The 23,705-nt window shown below is 40.3% G+C and overlaps 1 protein-coding gene across 1 annotated transcript in view; it reads left to right on the forward strand.

The window, feature by feature from the left end:
• The window catches only part of pde5ab (phosphodiesterase 5A, cGMP-specific, b), a 126,943-nt gene that overhangs the window by 66,253 nt on the left and 36,985 nt on the right, over positions 1 to 23,705 (forward strand). Inside the window, exons 11-16 of the mRNA XM_061913926.1 lie at positions 62 to 237; positions 11,792 to 11,842; positions 17,026 to 17,172; positions 17,254 to 17,379; positions 18,682 to 18,776; positions 18,851 to 18,938. Coding sequence (XP_061769910.1) covers positions 62 to 237; positions 11,792 to 11,842; positions 17,026 to 17,172; positions 17,254 to 17,379; positions 18,682 to 18,776; positions 18,851 to 18,938 — 683 coding nt within the window. The remainder of the gene's footprint in view (positions 1 to 61; positions 238 to 11,791; positions 11,843 to 17,025; positions 17,173 to 17,253; positions 17,380 to 18,681; positions 18,777 to 18,850; positions 18,939 to 23,705) is intronic.

Raw genomic sequence — 23,705 nt, forward strand, 5'->3', positions numbered from 1 at the left:
GCCGCGCCAAAGTCCGGCAGGAAAAGACTTGGAGTTGAAGAAGCGTACGTTTCTTTCGCAGGTGTCTGCCAAATGGTCAACAAGACGGACGAAGCGTCAGGCGGCGTCAAGACCTTTAACAGGAACGACGAACAGTTCATGGAGGCCTTCGCCGTCTTCTGTGGTCTCGCCATTCAGAACACACAGATGTACGAGACGGTGGAGAGAGCCATGGCTCAGCAGCAGGTCACCTTGGAGGTAAGTAATTTAAGTCCTCAGCCTTTTTAAAAGTACGTCTCTTTGGACTAAAAGATGCTCTCATTGGAGAACCAGTGCCAAAATATCAAGATGGAAAATGATTGCGATATATAAGCTGTGCCGTTGTTGAATGTCTGTACTGACCAGAGCTCCGCAGAGTAACTGTGTAATACTCTTTCATATCAGTAGGTGGCAGCCGGTAACTAATTGCTTTGTACAAACCCCGTTTCAATATGAGTTGGGAAATTGTGTTAGATGTAAATATAAACGGAATACAATGATTTGCAAATCATTTCAACCCATATTCAGTTGAATATGCTACAAAGACAACATGTTTGATGTTCAAACGGATAAACTATTTTTTTGCTGCAAATAATCGTTAACTTTAGAATTTGATGCCAGTAACACGTGACAAAGAAGTTGGGAAAGGTGGCAATAAATACTGATAAAGTTGAGGAATGCTCATTAAACACTTATTTGGAACATCCCACAGGTGAACAGGCTAATTGGGTATACAAACAGCTTCCTTGAAATGCTAAGTAATTCAAAAACAAGTATGGAGCGAGGGTCACCAATTTGTAAGCAAATTGTCGAACAGTTTAAAAACAAAATTTCTCACTGAGCTATTGCAAGGAATTTAGTGATTTTACCATCCTCGGTCCGTAAAATCATCAAAAGGTTCAGAGAATCTGGAGAAATCACTGCACGTAAATAAATAAAATGATAAATGGGTTGTACTTGTATAGCGCTTTTCTACCTTCAAGGTACTCAAAGCGCTTTGACACTACTTCCACATTTACCCATTCACACACACATTCACACACTGATGGAGGGAGCTGCCATGCAAGGCGCTAACCAGCACCCATCAGGAGCAAGGGTGAAGTGTCTTGCTCAGGACACAACGGACGTGACGAGGTTGGTACTAGGTGGGGATTGAACCATAGACCCTCGGGTTGCGCACGGCCACTCTCCCAGCGATGATATTACGGACTTTTGATCCTTCAGGCGGTACTGCATCAAAAACCGACGTCAGTGTGTAAAGGATATCACCACATGGGCTCAGGAGCACTTCATAAAACCACTGTCAGTAACTATAGTTGGTCGCTACATCTGTAAGTGCAGGTTAAAACTCTACTATGCAAAGCGAAAGACATTTATCAGCAACACTCAGGAACGCCGCCGGCTTCGCTGGGGCCGAGTTCATCTAAGATGTACTGATGCAAAGTGGAAAAGTGTTCTGTGGTCTGACGATTCCCCATTTCAAATTATATTTGGAAACTCTGAATGTGGTGTCCTCCAGAACAAAGAAGAAAATAACCATCCGGATTGTTTTAGGCGCAAAGTTCAAAAGCCAGCATCTGTGGTTGTATGGGGGTGTATTAGTGCCCAAGGCATGGGTAACTTACACATCTGTGAAGGCACCATTAATGCTGAATGGTCCATACAGGTTTTGGAGCAACATATGTTGTCATCCAAGCAACGTTATCATGGATGCCCCTGCTTATTTCAGCAAAACAATGCTAAGCCACGTGTTACAACAGCGTTGCTTCGTAATAAATGAGTGTGGGTACTTTCCTGGCCCGCATGCAGTCCAGACATGTCTCCCATCGAAAATGTGTGGCGCATAAAAGCATAAAATACAACAGCGGAAATCCCGGACTGTTGAACGACTGAAGCTCTACATAAAACAAGAATGGGAAAGAATTCCACTTTCAAAGCTTCAACAATTAGTTTCCTCAGTTGTCAAACGTTTATTGAGTGTTGTTAAAAGAAAATGTGCTGTAACACAGTGGTAAACATGCCCTTTCCCAACTACTTTGGCAAGTGTTGCAGCCATGAAATTCTGAGTTAACTATTATTTGCAAAAAAAAATAAAGTTTATGAGTTTGAACATCAATCATCTTGTCTTTGTAGTGCATTTAATTGAATATGGGTTAAAAAGGATTTGCAAATCAATGTATTCCGTTTATATTTACATCTAACACAATTTCCCAACTCATATGGAAACGGGGTTTTTAGATGTCAGAAACGTGGTTTGACGTGATCACAATATGCAGGCGACAGCGGGAGGCAAAGTGAAGGTAAAAAGGAATCTTAACGCTTAAACCAAAAATTGAAGCTTAGGGATGGCTGTGCAAAATTAAACTAAAACCGAACAAAAACAGAATGCTGGACGACATCAAAGACTTACAGCGCGTGGAGCAGACGGCGTCCACAAAGTGCAGCCGTACATGACATGACAATCAACAGTGTCCCCGCAAAGAAGGATAGCGTCTGCACAGCTTGAATAGTTTTGATGGCCAAAACAAAGCAGGGGCGGGGAATAGCCTTCAAGGAAGACATGAAACTGCGACAGGAAAATAACAGCAAAACAGGAAAAGCCACCGAAATAGGAGCGCAAGACAAGAACTAAAACAAACAGAAAAAAATCAAAAACCTCAAAATAAGTCACGGCGTGATGTGACAGGTGGTGACAGTACACTTACTTTAAGACAAGAGTTATAGTGGAGCATGGTTATTATGGTTTAACAACTAGAACAAAACCAAACAAAGGGTTCAAACCAGAAGCACGCACATGGGCGGATAACAAACAAAAGACCTAGCGTGGAAGCTAACAGGTATCAAGCAGGAAACAGAAAAACTGGAAACAGCTAATTGCTAACGAGAAAACACGAAACCAAAAAGCTAGGAGAAAACAAACTACAAATAGCTAACAGGAACAGCTTACCGCAGGGGTCGGGAACCTTTTTGGCTGAGAGAGCCATGAAAGCCAAATTTTTTAAAGTGTATTACCGTGAGAGCCGTATCATATGTTTTAACACTGAATACAACTAAATGCATGCGTTTTTTAAGTAAGACCTACATTTTTAGAGTAAAATTCTTATATTTTATATCATTTTTATTCTGAAGCTAACCAATAATAAATAAAATACTTCTTTGGCAACACTAAATTGGCCCTAGTGTGTGAATGTGAGTGTGAATGTCGTCTGTCTATCTGTGTTGGCCCTGTGATGAGGTGGCGACTTGTCCAGGGTGTAAACCGCCTTCTGCCAAATGCAGCTGAGATAGGCTCCAGCAACCGCCGCGACCCCAAAAGGGACAAGCGGTAGAGAATAGATGGATGGACTTCTTACCATTGATGTGACTTATTGAACAGGTGCGGTTGAAAAACGGATGGATGGATTAAAATGCATAAGAATGTTTTATATGTTAAACGTTATCACTGGCGGAATTATTCATTACTAGTCGTGTTAAGCAATGTCAGCTCAGATGTATTTGAGAGCCAGATGCAGTCATCAAAAGAGCCACATCTGGCTCTAGAGCCATAGGTTCCCTACCCCTGGCTTACCGCTACGACGACAAGGACAAATAGTAGCACGACAGGTAATAGCTGTAATGATGACATCGACACGACACGACAGGTAGCAACAACACAAGAGCGACAACAATCCAGCCCTGACGGGAGGAACAAAGGAGGTAAAATGGGACCTGTCTGATTGACACCAGGTGTGGCCAGGTGCCAATCAGCCACAGCTGAGGGGAAACAGAGCACTTAGGGAGACAAACAGAAAGCTGAACCAAAATAAGAGCGCTGACAGGAACTAAGGACAGGAAATACTAAACACACAGAGGAGAAACTAAAACACAAACAAACTGTCAGTGGCAAGCCTGACAGTCATATTACCCTTCGGGTGCAATACATCCGACACTGATTGTTATTTATTACTCCGGTACTCTTATCTTGCTCTGTATATTGGACAGTATTTTGTATATTTTTATATTGTAGAAAAGCGTTACACAAGTACAACCCATTTATCATTTATTTAGAGCATGGGTGTCAAACTCTGATTTGGCCCGCCGTGTAATTTAATTTGGCCCTTGAGGCGATATCAATTTAGCATTAGAGCTGGCCTGCCGGCGTTATACAGCGTTGGTGCCGCTGTAACACCACATCCACCGCTAAAACTCATACTTGCCAACCCTCCTAATTTTCCCGGTAGACTCCCGAAGTTCAGTGCCCCTCCCGAAAATCTCCCAGGGCAACCATTCTCACGAATTTCTACCGATTTTCCACCTGGACAACTATATTGGGGGCGTGCATTTAAGAACTGCCTTTAGCGTTTTCTACAACCTGTCGTCACGTCCGCTTTTCCTCCATACCAACAGCGTGTCACATAATATTTGTGGCTTTTACACACACACACACACACACACACACACACACACACACACACACACACACACACACACACACACACACACGCACAAGTGAATGCAAGGCATACTTGGTCAGTAGCCATACAGGTCACACTGAGGATGGCCGTATAAACAACTTTAGCACTGTTACAAATATGCGCCACACTGTGAACCCACACCAAACAAGAATGGCAAACACATTTCGGGTGAACATCCGCACCGTGACACAACAGAACAAATACCCAGAACCCTTTGCAGCACTAACTCCTCCGGGAAACTTCCAGCAAACTGACCAATAATTAACGTCTTATTCATGCATTTTCTCTTGCTACTTCAAAGCTTGAATGTTGGGTTCATTCATCATTGTTATTTTATTTTCAAATTTATTATTAGCCTGTGGAAAAAATGTGATATTTATCTCAGAAGATTGCAAATAGAAAAAAAGGCATAACATTTTTATTTAAATTTTATTTGATATTCCATTTATATTTTTTTATTATTATTATTATTGTTTGAAACTGGATTTTGCATGTCACAAAAGTTATAGAAGCCTTGTTTATTCAGTATCTAATGCAAAACTTGTTTGGGTCCCTATTAAAAGGTTAATTTGTTCAACCTTGGCCCACGGCTTTGTTCCGTTTAAAATTTTGGCCCACTCTGTATTTGAGTTTGACACCCCTGATTTAGAGGATTGCTTATCATTTTTAGTGGTTAGTAGTCTGTTTATTTCATTTCTTATTTTTATTTTCTTTATTTTCTATTGTGCAATTTGTTTTCATCCCATATTTGTTCCCACTATTGCACCTTAAATTGGAGTCCTTAATTCCGCTATATGCAAATATAATGACAATAATGTCTCCACTCTATTCTATTCTCTCTTCTATTCTATTTTTCAATGATTTCTGATGGTTGTGTGCCTCTGGATTTTTTTCAATTAAAAAAAATGCGCCTTACTACATTGCATATATACTTACATCATGTATATATTACATGTTATCATGAATGTTACTACATTACATACATACATACTTACATCATGGAGGTGTTTGAATGTTTTTAAGGGCAAAATAGAGCGTCTCACATTGCCTTCGTTGCAAGCAGACTTTTGATACACATTTATTTATTATTTAGAATGAATTAAAAAAAAAAGAAAATACATCCATCCGTCGTGATCCGTGTTCCGGATCATGTTTAGTTTCGTTATTTGTTGTTAGTTTTGCACTCCTTTAGTTCCTGTTTGTGACACCTGAGTTTGTTTTGGTCGCCATGGTTACTCATTGTGTTCACCTGTCTCTGATTAGTGCTCGCCCGCTCACCTGCTTCCCGAGCACTAATCAGAGGCATTATTTAAGCTTGCTTTTGCCAGTCAGTCTTCATTGTTTGTGTCACGCCTTTGCCAGGTAAGATTTCCTGTTCCGTTAAATCTAAGCTTTACGTGTATCAGGCACGCTTGCCTTTTTGTTCTTTGTATTTTTTGCTAGTTGGTTGATTTATGTTAAATAAATCAAATCCTACCTTCACGCCTTTGTCCGGAGCCGTCAGTCTTAGTGACGGGTTGATGAGGCGTCATGAAGCATTTGGACACATTGCAAAACTGTACTGCTAATGTGTAGATACTGTGTCACTAAATACTGACATCTGCTGGACATTAAAAATCACTACAGGCAACCTATGGACCGACTAAACTGACACTGATTTTATTAACTAGTATATATAATAATATAAACCAAGTCGTTGTATTTCATTTAGGATTATTTAATATCTTCATTTACAAACCCCGTTTCCATATGAGTTGGGAAGTTGTGTTAGATTTCAACCCATATTCAGTTGAATATGCTACAAAGACAACATGTTTGATGTTCAAACTGATAAACATTTTTTTTGTGCAAATAATCATTAACTTTTGAATTTGATGCTAGCAACACGTGGCAAATAAGTTGGGAAAGGTGGCAATAAATACCGATAACGTTGAGGAATGCTCATCAAATACTTATATGGAACATCCCACACGTGTGCAGGTTAATTGGGAACAGGTGGGTGCCATGATTGGGTATAAAAGCAGCTTCCATGAAATGCTAAGTAATTCACAAACAAGAATGGGGTGAGGGTCACCACTTGGTAAGCAAATTGTCGAACAGTTTTAGAACAACATTTGTCAACGAGCTATTGCAAGGAATTTAGGGATTTTACCATCGAGGGTCCGTAAAATCACCAAAAAGTTCACAGAATCTGGAGAAATCACTGCACGTAAGCAATGATATTACGGACTTTTGATCCCTCAGGCGGTACTGCATCAAAAACCGACATCAGTGTGTAAAAGATATCACCACATGGGCTCAGGAACACTTCAGAAAACCACTGTCAGTAACTACAGTTGGTTGCTACATCTGTAAGTGCAAGTTAAAACTCTACTATGCAAAGCCAAACCCATTTATCAACAATATCCTGAATCGGCGCCGGCTTCTCTGGGCCCGAGCTCACCTAAGGTGGACTGATGCAAAGTGGGAAGGTGTTCTGTGGTCTGACGAGTCCACATTTAAAATTATATTTGGAAACAGAGAACGTGGTGTCCTCCAGAACAAAGAGGAAAATAACCATTCGGATTGTTATTGGCACGAAGTTCAAAAGCCAGCATCTGTGATGGTATGGGGGTGTATTAGTGCCCAAGGCATGGGTAACTTACACATCTGTGAAGCCACCATTAATGCTGAATGGTCCATACAGGTTTTGGAGCAACATATGTTGTCATCCAAGCAATGTTATCATGGACGCCGCTGCTTATTTCAGCAAGACAAGTGTTACAACAGCGTGGCTTCGTAAAAAAAGAGTGCGCGTACTTTCCTGGCCCGGCTGCAGTCCAGACCTGTCTCCCATCGAAAATGTGTGGCGCATTATGAAGCGTAAAATGGGGATGGGGAGGGGGAGGCTGCGGCGGCGGCGATGCCCAAGAAGAACACGGAGTTGGAATATAATTACAACACTTTATGTACATATTTCTATACATATTTATATAATATTTATATAATATGTAACTACAAGCTCCATTCACAGACAGAGTCCCATTGCTTTTATGAGTGGTCGAGCGAGTCAAAAGCCGGACATATTATATATATATACATACATATATATATATTATTTTTATTTTTTTGTGGCGGCCGTAATTCTTTTGTGGCGGGCCGCCTCAAATAAATGAATGTGGATCCATCTGGATGCGCTTCCTCATAAACACAGTTTGGCGCGCAGGCGTCACTGCGACACAGTAGGCGTATCGGTCACGTGAGCGAAACAGCTCATGCTCGATCACGTGACTTTCTAAAAGCGGTACGTGCCCCGACACAGGGTTTTGCTCTATGAGCTGGACGCATCGGTGTTGCCGGGACCCATCACGAGTCACTCTTGCATTACCCTCCCGATTATGAGCTACTTGGCAATAATTTTAATCTCATAAGATTACTACTTTTTCCCCCAAAAATAGATGACTTTTTGCTAGTAATATCACAACTTTCTTGTATATTAATTCCATTCGCATGTATGGTTCTTGTAATCGTACATTAAAAAAATAAAATAAATAAAATACCCCCTATTGTGTTCTCGTGATATTACACCTGACTCGACCTATTTTCTTCAAACGTACTTTGTTTGGGCTGATTCAAAAGTTAATAATAATAATAATAATCCATACATCCAGCCATCTTCTTCCGCTTATCCAAGGTCGGGTGGCGGGGGCAGCAGCTAAAGCAGGGAAGCAGGAATAATAATAATAATAATAATAATAATATTTCTAATTCTCATGCACATTTAGCTTTCTCTGATCAATGATTTTACTCTCAAAATTGTCATGATCCACGTCTTGGATCATGTCATATTCTGGTTTTGGTTCTGTTTGTTATCACATTCTGTGTAGTATTTGTCTTCCTCAGTTCTTTGTGGCACTTCCTGGTTTTGTTCCTTTGTCAAAGTTACCCATTTAGTGTCACCTGTCCCTCCTTTGATCACGCACACCTGCCCTTGATTAGTTACCTCCCTATTTAAGACCGCCTTTGTTTGACATTCTTTCTTGGACTCTCGTTTGCTTCACGCTACAGTTGACGTCGCTCTTTCCAGCCTTGTGGTAACTACCTTCGTGTACATTAGCTTCCATGCTATTTCGGTTGTTTGTCCCTAGCCCATGCTAGCGCTTTCTGTTTTGTTTGTTAGTGCCTTCGAGCAAGTGTTTTTGGTTCTTAGTCTGTTTCAGTTAGTATAAATAAATTATTGTTCCTACCTCACGGTGTGTCCATCTTCGCTGCACCCACGAGAGAACAACTCGTCACCACAATGCCACCAAGACGTCACAAAAATATTTGAAACCCTTTGTAATGTGAAGAATTTCATCCCTTAGACCAGTGTTTTTCAACCACTGTGCCGTGGGAGAGTAAAATATTTTTCGCAAACCAGTAATTATAGTCTGCAAATGATGTGTTGTTTTTCAGTGTCCGTGCTGTATCGAGCAGGGGTAGGGAACCTATGGCTCTCGAGCCAGATGTGGCTCTTTTCACAGATAAATCTTAGCTGACGTTGCTTAACACGATAAGTAATTAATAATTTCGCTGGTAATCACAGTGTTAAAAATAACCTTCAAAATATAAAACATTCTCATGCGTTTTAATCCATCTACCGCACTTGTTCAACAAGTCCCATTAATGGTCCAAAGTATTTTATTTATTATTGGTTAGCTTCAGAATAACAATTCTATTAAAAAATAAGAGATGCACACATTTAGTTGTTGTAATCAGGGAAAGTCCAAATGAAAGAAGAGGCGTAGAATTCTCTCGTCAGAGCGTGGGACGACACTGTACAAGGGTACAGGTCTACGGGTTTCTCCTCATTGAGCTAAATTGAATCCTGTCTCTGTTTAATTCCTTGCTTCTTGTCTGTTTAATAGATATAATCAGTGTTTGAACCTGACAGTTGTATTCAGTGTTAAAAATGTTATACTGTTCTCACGGAAATACATTTTAAAATATTTGGCTTTCATGGCGCTCTCAGCTAAAAAGGTTCCCGACCCCTTGTCTAGAGCGTGGTAGAGTTACCGTAGAATACTCTCCCACATCAGTAGGTGGCAGTCGGTAGCTAATTGCTTTGTAGGTGTCGGGAACATGGTTTGACGTGATCATAATTATGCAGACACCGGGAGGCAGTGTGCAGGTAAAAAGTATAGCTATAAAAAGTATAGGTGGTATAGCTCGGTTGGTAGAGCGGCCGTGTCAGTAACTTGAGGGTTGCAGGTTCGATCCCCGCTTCCGCCACCCTAGTCACTGCTGTTGTGTCCTTGGGCAAGACACTTTATCCACCTGCTCCCAGTGCCACCCACTCTGGTTTAAATGTAACTTAGATATTGGGTTTCACTATGTAAAGTGCTTTGAGTCACTAGAGAAAAAGCGCTATATAAATATAATTCACAAATTCACTTCACTATCGCTTAAACTAAAATTAGACAAAAGGCGAGTGCCGCTAAGAAAAGGCATTGAAGCTAAGGGAAGGCTATGCAAAATTAAACTAAAACTGAACAAAAGCAGATTGCTGGACGACAGCAAGGACTTACAGAGCGTGGAGCAGACGGCGTCCACAAAGTACATCCGTACATGACATGACAATCAACAATATCCCCGCAAACCAGTAGTTATAGTCCGCAAATGATGTGTTGTTGTTGAGCGTTGCAGAGTTACCGTGTAATACTCTTCCATATCAGTAGGTGGCAGCAAGTAGCTAATTGCTTTGTAGATGTCAGGAACAGCAGAAGGCAGTGTGCAGGTAAAACAGTGTCTAATGCTTAAACCAAAAATAAACAAAAGGTGAGTGCCCCTTAGAAAAGGCATTGAAGCTTAGGGAATGCAAAACAAAACTAAGACTGAACTGGCTACATAGTAAACAAAAACAGAATGCTGGACGACAGCAAAGACTTACTGTGGCGCAAAGATGGCATCCACAACATACATCTGTACATGACATGACAATCATGTCCCCCGCCCCCAAAAAAGGATAAAAACAACTGAAATACTCTTGATTGTTGAAACAAAGTTGATGCGGGGAATATTGCTCAAAGGAAGACAGGAAAATACCCACAAAAGAGAAAAAGGCACCAAAAAAGGAGCGACAATTTCGACAACGACTTTTTACTGTCAACTGAGTTTTGTTTTTTTAATGATTTCTGCCGGTGGTGTGCCTCCGGATTTTTTCAACGCAAAAAATGTGCCTCGGCTCAAAAAAGGTTGAAAGATTTAGGCCACAACTTCATTTGCGCTAAAACTTTCTCGTAAAACTCTCCACTCAGAAAAAAAAACACATTTCTAGTAAACATTTTTTCGTAATTGTACGAATTGATTCTTATAACAAAATTACTTTTATGACATCATTTTTTTTTGTGCACAGGGGATTCATGTGACCCCATTCCTGGGTTAATGTCGCGTGAGAGGAAGAGAGGGAGTTAAGCATTTTTGCCATGCATTCTGCTGAAAATGATGGAAAACGGCACTCTACATAGCAACCGAGGCTCTGGTCAAAGTTTGAATTGCCCCCCCAAAAAAAAGCTTTTTAAGATATTTAAAACTCTGCTGGCGGCTCAAACTGATAACGCACTTTCCATTTTGTCACGTTTCACGTGTCAGGTAAACTGTGACAAACCTGACCATAGAAATTCCCTTCCTACTGTACTACTCTGACTTACTTGTTGTCATTCTATGACATGTTTATATTACAACTTTCCACTCAGAAAAAACACACATTTCTAGTAAAATTTATTTCGTAATAGTACGAATTGATTCTTATAAAAAAGTACTTTTTGACATATTTTTTTTTTGTACACAAGGGATTCATTCATGTGACCCCATTGCTGGGTTAATCTCGCGTGAGAGGAAGAGGGGGAGTGGACCATTTTTGCCATGCATTCTGCTGAAAATTATGGAAAACGGCACTCTACATAGCAACCGAGGCTCTGGTCAAAGTTTGAATTGCCCAAAAAAAACAAAACGCTTTTTAAGATATTTAAAACTCCGCTGCCATCTGGCGGCTGAAGCTGATAGCGCATTTTCCAGTTTGTCACGTTTCACGTGTCAGGTAAACTGTGACAAACGGGACCATAGAAATTCCCTTCCTACTGTAATACTCTGACTTACTTCTTGTCATTCTATGACATGTTTACTTTTGACTTGTACACTTTTATTCGTTATATTTACATGTCAATCCTGATATGCTCAAAATAAATCTTGAAAAATATCCTATTAAGAACTGGAATTAAATTTCTGGAAATATTAGGAATACTGGCTATTACAAATTAGTTGCGCTACTAATGATACGTATTTTTTTTATTTTTTTGCAGGTTCTTTCGTATCATGCTTCTGCTGCTTTGGAAGAGTCCCAGAAACTCCAGGTAACGACTTTATTACGTAAAACTTTGAGTGGTTCGAGTGTCCGCCCTGAGATCGGTAGATTGGGAGTTGAAACCCCGGCCGAGTCATACCAAAGACTATAAAAAATGGGACCCATTCCCTCTCTGCTTGGCACTCGGCATCAAGGGTTGGAATTGGGGGTTAAATCACCAAAAGTTATTCCCAGGCGTGGCCACCGCTGCTGCTCACTGCTCCTCTCACCTCCCAGGGGGTGATCTAGGGTGATGTGTCAAATGCAGGGCATAATTTCACCACACCAGGCGTGTGCAACAATCGTTGGTATTTTAACTTTAATATGTTCAATATCAAAGTACTTTTGATTTAAAGTATTGCAACTTTTCTCCCGTAACATTGTGATAACTTTCCTGCTCGTATGCTGAGCAAAAACTTTGCGACATTATGGGCACGGGACAACAATATCGGACACTATTAAGGGTCTGCAGCAGACTACTTTTAGTACAAATTGGTAGTCTGAGCAGTTTTTGCTTCTCAGTGCATCATTTACGTGCGGTATATGAAATGTTGATGTACACTATGGCCGACTGGAACAAATGTAACTTAACCTCTTAAGGCCCGAGCTGTTTGTTTACATGTCATTTTAATTTATCTTTGCTATTTGGGCTTATTGGATCCTAATTAGAATAAAAACAAAAACTCATCTTTTAAAATGATGTACTTAGCCCATAAGTACACAAATGTGTACTTCATTTGTAGTGAAGTATTTTTACCCATTTTTTTCCAAATCCATTGTACAAACCCAGTTTGCATATGAGTTGGGAAATTGTGTTAGATGTAAATATAAACGGAATACAATGATTTGCAAATCCTTTTCAACCAATATTCAGTTGAATGCACTACAAAGACAAGATATTTGATGTTGAAACTCATAACCTTTTTTTTTTTTTTGCAAATATTAATTTACTTAGAATTTCATGGCTGCAACACGTGCCAAAGTAGTTGGGAAAGGGCATGTTCACCACTGTGTTGCATCACCTTTTCTTTTAACAACACTCAATAAACGTTTGGGAACTGAGGAAACTAATTGTTGAAGCCTTAAAAGTGGAATTCTTTCCCATTCCTGTTTTTTGTAGAGCTTCAGTAGTTCAACAGTCCGGGGTCTCCGATGTCGTGTTTTACGCTTCAAAATGCGCCACACATTTTCAATGGGAGACAGGTCCGGACTGCAGGCGGGCCAGGAAAGTACCCGCACTCTTTTTTAATGAAGCCAAACTGTTGTAACACCTGCTAAATGTGGCTTGACATTGTCTTGCTGAAATAAGCAGGGGCGTCCATGAAAAAGACAGCGCTTAGATGGCAGCATATGTTGTTCCAAAACCTGTATGTACTGTACCATTCAGCATTAATGGTGCCTTCACAGATGTGTAAGTTACCCATGCCTTGGGCACTAATGCACCCCCATTCCGTCACAGATGCTGGCTTTTGAACTTTGCGTCGATAACAGTCTGGATGGTTCCCTTCCCCTTTGGTCCGTATGACACAATGTCGAATATTTCCAAAAACCATTTGAAATGTGGACTCGTCAGACCACAGAACACTTCAGGGGAAGAGTTAGTGCTGCAAGGCGTTCTGGGTGTTTGGTCTGTTGTGATTATGTTGTGTTACGGTGCGGATGTTCTCCCGAAATGTGTTTTGTCATTCTTGTTTGGTGTGGGTTCACAGTGTGGCGCATATTTGTAACAGTGTTAAAGTTGTTTATACGGCCACCCTCAGTGTGACCTGTATGGCTGTTGACCAAGTATGCATTGCATTCATTTGTGCGTGTGAAAAACCGTAAAAACTCATACATTTTACTTTTTGAAACCGAAACCGATAATTTCCGATATTACATTTTAAAGCATTTATCGGCCGATAATATCGGCAGTCTGATATTGTCGGGACATCTCTACTTACCACCATATTCTTGTAAATGTGGGGTGAATCAATGACGGGTTTTCAGTTCTCATCGTAAAGCACTTTGAGTGTCTAGAAAAGCTAAAAATAGTGGGACAATATGTATTCATTGAAATTTTGTGTTTTCTGGGGAATATTTTGACTTTTATAGTAAACTATTTCCGGTACAAAGTTTAGCCTATAGAGTATAGACTGTACAGTTAGTTAGTCTTTTTTTGTTTTATTCCAACTTCACTCTCTAAAGTGATCCCTGATTTACCGTATATTTTTGGACTATAAGGCGAACCTAAAACCCTTTCATTTTCTCAAAACTCGACAGTGCGCCTTATAACCCGGTGCGTCTGATGTACGGAATAATTTTGGTTGTGCTTACTGACTTCAAAGCTATTTTATTTGGTTCATGGTGTAATGATAAGTGTGACCAGTAGATGGCAGTCACACATAAGATTCAGTATGTGTGTACACTGTAAAATTGTATATCTTCCGTTGAAAATATAGAACAGTACACAAAATATATCATCATTTTTTAGTACAACTTTGGTAAGGTATGAAGCCGCACCGCTTGATGGATTGTCGCCGCAATAAACATACCACTATTATTATGGTGTGTGTATAAGGTAAGACATATTATCTGGCGTTTGTTTCGCAATATTATGCAAAAGCAACTTTTCTTACCTTCTGGTACCTGCTGATCTGTTCTTGGGATCTGCATGAATCCTGAAAATGTGCGCTCGTCCGCCTTTGTGGTCCGTGTGAAAACCGTAGTCGATAAGGTTCGTCTTTTTCTTTATCTTCTTGTTATGGGACTGTGGAGGACTCGTACCTCGGGGTTCCTCGGACCACCAATGACGGACTTGACAGTTTAGATATTTTGTTTATTTTGCAAGAATCTATTGTTTTCTTGCCCTTCTGCTTTCCAGGCACTCGACTCTGGTGACAGTCATGCTCTTTGGGTTGCATTTCAGCCTTCCACGTCTCGCTCTCGCTTTCGCTTTCGCTCGTGCAGGAGTGGCAGGAGATCAGACAACTGCGTCCATCGACGCACCTGTCGCCGATCTCGGAGCCGGCCCTGCCACACCCTGCCTCGCTGCAGGGCTACAGGCCACGCCTCCTCACAGAGACATTCATCCTCAGCTGTTGCCGTTTCTAAAATAAAGTAGTGTCAAGTTCTTACTTATATCTGTCAGTAAACTCGCCATGAAAGCGCTTAAACATACCGGTGTAGTGAGTTTGCATTATTCACCCAAGGAACTTTAGTTATTAGAGAGTTCCGGTCGGACGTTTTTTTAATAGAAGGCATACTTCTTGCCCTTCTGCTTATCAGCACTCGCCTTTGGTGACAGTCGCGCTCTTTGGGTTGCTTTTCAGCCTTCCGCATCTCGCTTTCGCTCGTGCTCGGGTTCGTTCTCTCTCATCAGCTCCAACTTCTCCCACCCCGTCCTTCTCAGCTGCTGCCCTTTTGTAGAGTGACAGGTGATCAGACAACTGCGTCCATCGACGCACCTGTCGCCGATCTCGGAGCCGGCCCCGGCACACTCCGCCTCGCTGCAGGGCTGCAGGCCACGCCTCCTCACAGGCACATTCCTCCTCCGCTGTTGCCATTTCTAATATAAAGTAGTGTAAAGTTTTTACTTATATCTGTCAGTAAACTCGCCATGAAAAGGCTAAAACATACTGGTGTAGTGAGTTTACATTATTCACCCAAGGAACTTTAGTTATTAGAGAGTTCCGGTCGGACGGTTTTTCAATAGAAGGCATACTTTTTGCCCTTCTGCTTTTCAGCACTCGCCTCTAGTGACAGTCACGCTCTTTGGGTGGCATTTCAGCCTTCCGCATCTCGCTTTCGCTCGTGCTCGGGTTCGTTCTCGGGTTCGTTCTCTCTCATCAGCTCCAACTTCTCCCACCCCGTCCTTCTCAGCTGCTGCCCTTTTGTAGAGTGACAGGTGATCAGACAACTGCGTCCATCGACGCACCTGTCGCCGATCTCGGAGCCGGCCCCGGCACACCCCGCCTTGCTGCAGGGCTGCAGGCCACGCCTCCTCACAGGCACATTCCTCCTCCGCTGTTGCCATTTCTAATATAAAGTAGTGTAAAGTTCTTACTTATATCTGTCAGTAAACTCGCCATGAAAAGGCTAAAACATGGTGTAGTGAGTTTACATTATTCACCCAAGGAACTTTTGTTATTAGAGAGTTCCGGTCGGACGTTTTTTCAATAGAAGGCATACTTCTTGCCCTTCTGCTTTTCAGCACTCGCCTCCAGTGACAGTCACGCTCTTTGGGTGGCATTTCAGCCTTCCGTGTCTTGCTTTCGCTTGTGCTCAGGTTCTCTCTCTCTCATCAGTTCCAACTTCTCCCACCTCGTCCTTCTCAGCTGCTTTCCTTTTGTAGAGTGACAGGTGATCAGACAACTGCGCCCAAGTGGGCCATCGACGCACCTGTCGCCCATCTCGGAGCCGCCACCGGCACACTTTGCCTCGCTGCAGGGCTGCAGGCCACGCCTCCTCAAAGGGACATTCATCCTCCGCTGTTGCCATTTCTAATATAAAGCAGTGTAAAGTTCTTACTTATATCTCTCAGTAAACTCGCCATTAAAGTGCTAAAACATACCGGTGTAGTGAGTTTACATTATTTACCCGAGGAACTTTAGTTATTAGAGAGTTCCGGTCGGACGGTTTTTCAATAGAAGGCATACTTCTTGCCCTTCTGCTTTTCAGCACTTGGCTCCGGTGACAGTCGTGCTCTTTTGGTTGCTTTTCAGCCTTCCGCGTGTCTGTCTCGCTCTCGCTTTCGCTCGGGTTCGTTCTCGGGTTCTCTCTCTCTCTCATCAGCTCCAACTTCTCCCCCCCCCCCCCCCCCCCCCCCCCTTCTCGGCTGCTGCCCTTTTGTAGAGTGACAGGTCGACGCACCTGTCGCAGATCTCGGAGCCGGCCCCAGCACACCCCACCTCGCTGCAGGGCTGCAGGCCACGCCTCCTCACAGGGACATTCATCCTCCACTGTTGCCATTTCTAATAAAAAGTAGTTTAAACTTCTTACTTATATCTCTCAGTACACTCACCGTGAAAGCGCTAAAACATACGGGTGTAGTGAGTTTATATTATTCACACAAGGAACTTTTAGTTATTAGATGCGCCTTATATCCGATGCGTCCAATGGTCCGGAAAATACGGTAGTCTCTTTATGACTACTAAAAACATCAATCAATCACCTAAATAGTAGTGTGAGCAATAATACAAATCTTTGTTTTTGAAGGCAGCCACGATCCCATCGGCGCAGTCCTTGCGACTTCTGGACTTCAGCTTCAGTGACTTCGAACTGTCGGACGCCGAAACCACTTTAGGGACGGTCCGCATGTTCGTGGACCTCAACCTGGTCCAGACCTTCCAGATGAAGCAGGCGGTAGGCGCTTCCTCCTCATGCTCTAAACCTTAACAATAGCAGTACAGGGATAACAATAGTAGCTTTTTGTTGTTCTTTTAGAGTTTGTGCCAGTGGATTCTGAGCGTGAAGAAGAACTACAGGAAGAACATAGCCTACCACAACTGGAGGCACGCCTTCAACACTGCACAGTGCATGTTTGCGGTCCTCAGATCAGGCCGCTTGCAGGTTTGGGAACAAACATGTTTTGAAATGACTTTGCACCATACAAGGAACACAAAGTTATGCAGAATAGACATCATGTTTTGTTCTAAATCAATGAAAGTACCTAATGTTGCATCTTTTTCCACTTATCTGGAGTCGGGTCAAGGTTTGGGGGTAGCAGCCTAAGCAGAGAAGCCCAGACTTCCTTCTCCCCGGCCACTTCTGTTTCAGAGTAATGCTAACTGCAATGAATGAATGAATCAATCAATGTTTATTTATCCATCCATCCATCCATTCATTTTCTACCGCTTATTCCCTTTTGGGGTTGCGGGGGGCGCTGGTGCCTATCTCGGCTCATCAAATCGGATGGGCAATATGAGCCCATCAACATGGACGAGTACTGGAAAAAAAAAAAAGCACTTTAAAATGTTCAATATCGATTGAAGTTACATTTTTGCTTACAGAATTTAGATTATTTAATATTTTGTTTCGGTTATTTATTTATTTTAAAGTATTTAGTTTACCTTCTAATGGTAAATAATCCTGCAGTAACGAGGAATAAAAGTGTCTATCCTTATAAATGGTTATTAATCACTGTATATTTTTTTATAGGTTGTGTCTTCTGTTTCAGAGCATTATGTCGGTCTGCATAAATCCAAATATTTTTTAAATATATTTTTATATTTTATTTTATATTTTATTATATATATTATATTAATTTCTATTATATTTTAAAAATATTTGAAAAAATAAATAATTGCATATTGTTGGAATGTGTCAGACAAGTTTATGTTGATTGAAAGTGTAAAAGTAATCTTCCTTCACTAGTTATTTTCACAGTATTACGCATTTAATGTATATAATATCAAATTGGCAATTAGGTACGGTCCCCAAATGGTGCAGCCCGACTGGCAACCACTTCAGGGTGCAACCCCGCCTCTCGGCTGGGATAGCTTGTAGCTCACCTGTGACCCTAAGGAGCTCAAGCGACAGAGAAAATATGTGGATGGATAAAGTTAACAAATTAAATTTTTTTTTTTTAATGATCAACTTCTGACTTTTTCTATGACTCATTTTCTTTGAAATTTCGCTCCAAAATGTTATGTTTTTTCTTGTAAAACTGACCAGAATGTAAACTTACAACTTTGTTCTAAGATTACATTTTCATTCATGCAAACTCAGGACTTTTCCAAAAACAATATCGTAATTTTATCATATTGCAACTTTTTACCTGTAAAAATATGCATTTTTGTCTCTAAAATTAAAAGCATTATTATTATTATTTTTAGCTAGCTAAATAACAGGCTAAAATGATTTTTGTGACAGAACGATCTGAGAGATTTAGAAGTCTTGGCGCTGATGATTGCCACTCTGTGCCACGACCTGGACCACAGAGGAGTGAACAACTCGTACATCCAAAGGTAAAAATTATTAAACATTTTTTGTACATGTATATGCAATATGTTAACTAATAATAATATCAATAATAATCAAGGAGTGACCATCCACTTGCTCATCTTTACTGCCACTCCACCATGGAACATCACCACTTTGACCAGTGCCTCATGATCCTCAACAGCCCAGTGAGTACGCAAACATATACCCTATCTATGTGTATATATGTGTATGTATATATATATATATATATATATGTATTTATTTACATATGTATTTATATATATATATATATATGTATGTATATATATATATATGTATTTATATATGTATGTGTATATATATATATATATATATATATATATATATATATATGTGTGTGTGTATATATATATATATATATATATATATATATATATGTGTATATATGTCTTGATTGGATTATCCAGAGAATAGTGCTCGATACCGTGGTAGAGCGCAATATGTAGGTGTGGGAAAAATCACAAGACTACTTCATCTCTGAGATGAAGTAGTCCTGTGATTTTTCCCACACTTACATATATGTATATGTATGTATGTATGTATATATACCAATACCAATATTTTGGTACCGGACCACAAAAATGTCAATCAATCAATCAATGTTTATTTATATAGCCCCAAATCACAAATGTCTCAAAGGACTGCACAAATCATTACGACTACAACATCCTCGGAAGAACCCACAAAAAGGGCAAGGAAAACTTATGATTATTGGCTTTGTTTTGACAAAAATATTAGGGTACATTAAACATATCTTTCTTATTGCAATCATAGAACAATTTCGTCCTTAAACAAAATAGGGAACATACTAGACAACTTGTCTTTTAGTAGTAAGTAAACAAACAAGGCTCCTAATTTGTCTGCTGACATATGCAGTAACATATTGTGTCATTTCTCATTCTATTATTTTGTTGAGATTATAAAGGACAAACTGTAAAGATGGATTATTAATGCACTTGTTCATTTACTGTTAATATCTGCTTACTTTCTATTTTAACATGTTCTATCTCCACTTCTCTTAAAATAGAATAATCACTTATTCTTCTCTTGTTTGGATACTTTACATTAGTTTTGGATGATACCACCAATTTAGGTATCGATACGATACCAAGTAGTTACAGGATCATACATTGGTCATATTCAAAGTCCTCATGTGTCCAGGGACATATTTACTGAATTTATAAACATAATATGAATTTTAAGAAAATGATAAAGATTTTGCAAAGATTAAAAAAAATTTATGTAATCATACCAATTACACTCTTGTACTTGGTATCATTACAGTGGATGCCAGGTGTAGATCCACCCATGGCGTTTTAAGAGTTATTGTGTGTAGTGAAGCAAGTTTAGCTATTCCTCGTCCTCCAGCGATAATGATACTTGTAAGAAACTTACTTTATTTGTCGCCATGGAGGCGAGGATTAGTGATTTAGAAGTAGCTAGCCGCTAGCTAGCTACCCATGTCTTAAAGCACCTCTTCCTGGTGACGTTTCAGTTTTATAACATTTCTCGTTAGTTTTTAGGCCCAATGTTGCATCCGTTCTCCCTTTTCTGTCTACACACCGTGTCTGCTTGTAAGTACTCTGTATATGTGCGCTGCCGAACATGCTCCTCTGCCTGTAAAACCAGCAATATTATGACAGGGGGGGGAACCGGTACTTTTCAGAGTATAGTATCATTTTTGATTAATTAGTATTAGTATAATTACTATACTAGTACCAGTATACCGTACAACCCTACTATATATATACTGTATATGTATATGTCAATGTATATATCAATATAATGCCTTTATAGTTAGTTTTTTTCTACTTTCAGTGTATATGCTGTAATTAATGTTAATACAGGTCGCTCACTGAGACAAGAAAAGGAAAAAAACAAGTAATCTGTATAAAAAAGTAGTCATCAAATAATTTGTGTCACCATGTATTTTGTTATTGTAAAATTGAAAACCATTCCTGGTCGTACCTTTTTTTTTTTTACACGTGCTGATCCTTTACAGGGTAAATGTACTTTATTGTAAATGTTTGATTTTCCCTCTGTTTTTTCTCTGAACGTTTTTGAGGTTAGATTGAGGTATATACTGTATCTGGTATATAGAATATTGGCAGCCCCATTCATTCATTCATTCATTCATTCATTCATTCAGTGAAGAATTTAAATATTTTTCTTGTATCTGACTTTTTGCAAAAAAAACAACAACAACAAACCAAACCACTGTCTTCTGCTAGGAAAAGAGCTACATAGCTACAACAAGCTACATGAACACATTTCCCTTTTCTGTGGTACCGTTGGATACATTTCACAAACAAACACTGTTTTGAGCCAAATAAGACAATTACCGCAATGTAATTAGTAGAACAAGAGCCCGGGTTTCGCGCAGCCGCCTTAACAACAAAGAGCCACCGCCTAAACTAAAGTCTTAACAAAAAAAAAACAACAGCAAAAACCGTCTTGACAAGCTGCTCTGCTTAGTTCTGCGTCTGCCTCTGTCAGTACGTCTCTGCAGCACTCAGCATTGTCCCACCCACACAACCATCTGATTGGTTACACGCAGAGCGGTAACAGCCAATCAGCAGTGCGTATTCAGAGCGCATGTAATGTGGAGCGAGCAGAAAGGTGTTTTTTAATAGGTAAGGCAGCGGACTCTCCCCAAATAATAATAAATACTTCCCAGTCAACTACTAGTAACATCACTATGAGCCCGTTGACGTTCTAGAAACATAAGCGGCACCTCAGCTCGCTCACAGTCCTTGAGGTGAATGCTAATTAGCGTAACGTTAGCACGCTGTGCGTGCGTGTGTGTGTGTGTGTGTTACGGACAGCAAAGCCCTGTCTGTCTGAGAGAAAGACAAGCATTACTGACTTACAGTTAAAAGCTAAGTTATTTCACTTTCCTTTTTTTGTGTTGATTGAGCTGTTTTGAAGCAGCAAAAAAGGACATTACCGTATTTCCTTGAATTGCCGCCAGGGCGCTAATTATTTTAAAACCTCTTCTCACTCTTGCGCTTAACAAAGGCATGCGATAAAAGTAAGCATGCGCTAATTATTTTAAAACCTCTTCTCACTCCGGCACTTACCAAAGGTATGCAGTAAAAATTTGAGTGTGATGTAAGCTTGGACCTTAAATCCTACTGAATAACTTCTTCCCTTTATGCGATTTCAAATTACAGGTATTGAAATCAGCCTCTTCCATTTTGAAAATGATGACAGGGGAAGTGTCACGAGTTTGACCAGGCGGTAATACTAAGAATGCGCAAATTATTTGGGGAAGCGAGTTTGACCCGGCAGTAATTCAAGGCAGGCGCATACTATATGCCCTGCGGCAATTCAAGGAATACGGTATGTTAAATGAAGAGTTTCTGTCTCTGATAGTTGATATAATAATGTAACTGCATCATAAAGCCTACATGAACTCCATGGTGTTCAGGGATGAATAGTCTCTCCTGTTGCTATTGTACTATTTTTTTTAGCTATAGTAGGGGTTAGTGCGTCTGCCTCACAATACGAAGTTCCTGCACTCTTGGGTTCAAATCCAGGCTCGGGATCTTTCAGTGTGGAGTTTGCATGTTCTCCCCGTGAATGCGTGGGTTCCCTCCGGGTACTCCGGCTTCCTCCCACTTCCAAAGACATGCACCTGGGGATAAGTTAATTGGCAACACTAAATTGGCCCTAGTGTGTGAATGTGAGTGTGAATGTTGTCTGTCTATCTGTGTTGGCCCTGCGATGAGGGGGCGACTTGTCCAGGGTGTACCCTGCCTTCTGCCCGATTGTAGCTGAGATAGGCGCCAGCGCCCCCCGCCACCCCGAAAGGGAATAAGCGGTAGGAAATGGATGGATGGATATATTAATCATTAGGAATTTAGCAGCCTAGTTTCCCTGCTATAACATGTTGATAAAAATGTAACATTTACATAATAAAAATAAACTACAGGCTTCCCAAATGCTGTAATATATTAAGCATGATGAGTTGAGCTTATGTCAGCATGTGCCTCCACTTTTAACACTTTTTTTTTTCAAACGCTTATTGCTACGCTTACTTACAGTAAGTCATTAATTTGACCTTGTAAGTCATTATTTTGGTTTAGTAAATAACTAAGCCATGATAATGACGTACTTAGTGTTTCAGGTAACTAGGACTGTTTTGTTTTTACTTTATGGAAAAAATATCGAGATATATATCGTATATCGCCATTCAGCAAATAGGCTTTTTCACGCGACGAAGCCGGCCTACTTCACCACAGTCTGTAATTTTTTATTGGCCCCCAGGCTGTGGTGGCAGCGACGAGGTGGAGACGTGATGGCGACAGGCCGAGTTGCACCATCCTTACACCCACCCACCCAACCCCTATCCCCAACACTGACAAGAGCTATATGTATTTTGAACATTTTGTCGAAACAAAATGCAAAAATAAAACTAAAATAAAACTCATGATCAATAGTAAATTAAAATAACATTAGTAGGAGAAGTTAGTATTTGAATTCACTAATGAGAATGTAAATAATAATGCTGAGATCTATACAGTTTGTGTGGCATAAATATTTATACCAGAACAAAGTTGGGCTGCAGCTATGGATTATTTTAGTAATAGTGAACACACTCAGACCTCGTCAAATCTGCAAAATAAGGTCAAAAGAAGGGAATAATTAGTCAAAAGTTTGGGGATAACCATTAAGTATTTTTTGTAATATCTAAAATTTGGAGTATGATATTGGGACTTAAATGATTTTTCTCATTTCATTTTGCAAAAGAGTTAAAATAAAAAATTAATCACATTGCAAGATTTCCTCTCATAATGTCACAATTTTATTGCAACGGTATTGAGAAGTTTTCCCTCACAAATGTAGGTATTTACAGTATGTGTGTACTTAAGCTTCCTTGCATGCTATTGTGACTTTCAACTAAAAAGTTT

The sequence above is a fragment of the Nerophis ophidion genome, linkage group LG10 (assembly GCF_033978795.1).
Source record: "Nerophis ophidion isolate RoL-2023_Sa linkage group LG10, RoL_Noph_v1.0, whole genome shotgun sequence".
Lineage (NCBI taxonomy): Eukaryota > Metazoa > Chordata > Actinopteri > Syngnathiformes > Syngnathidae > Nerophis > Nerophis ophidion.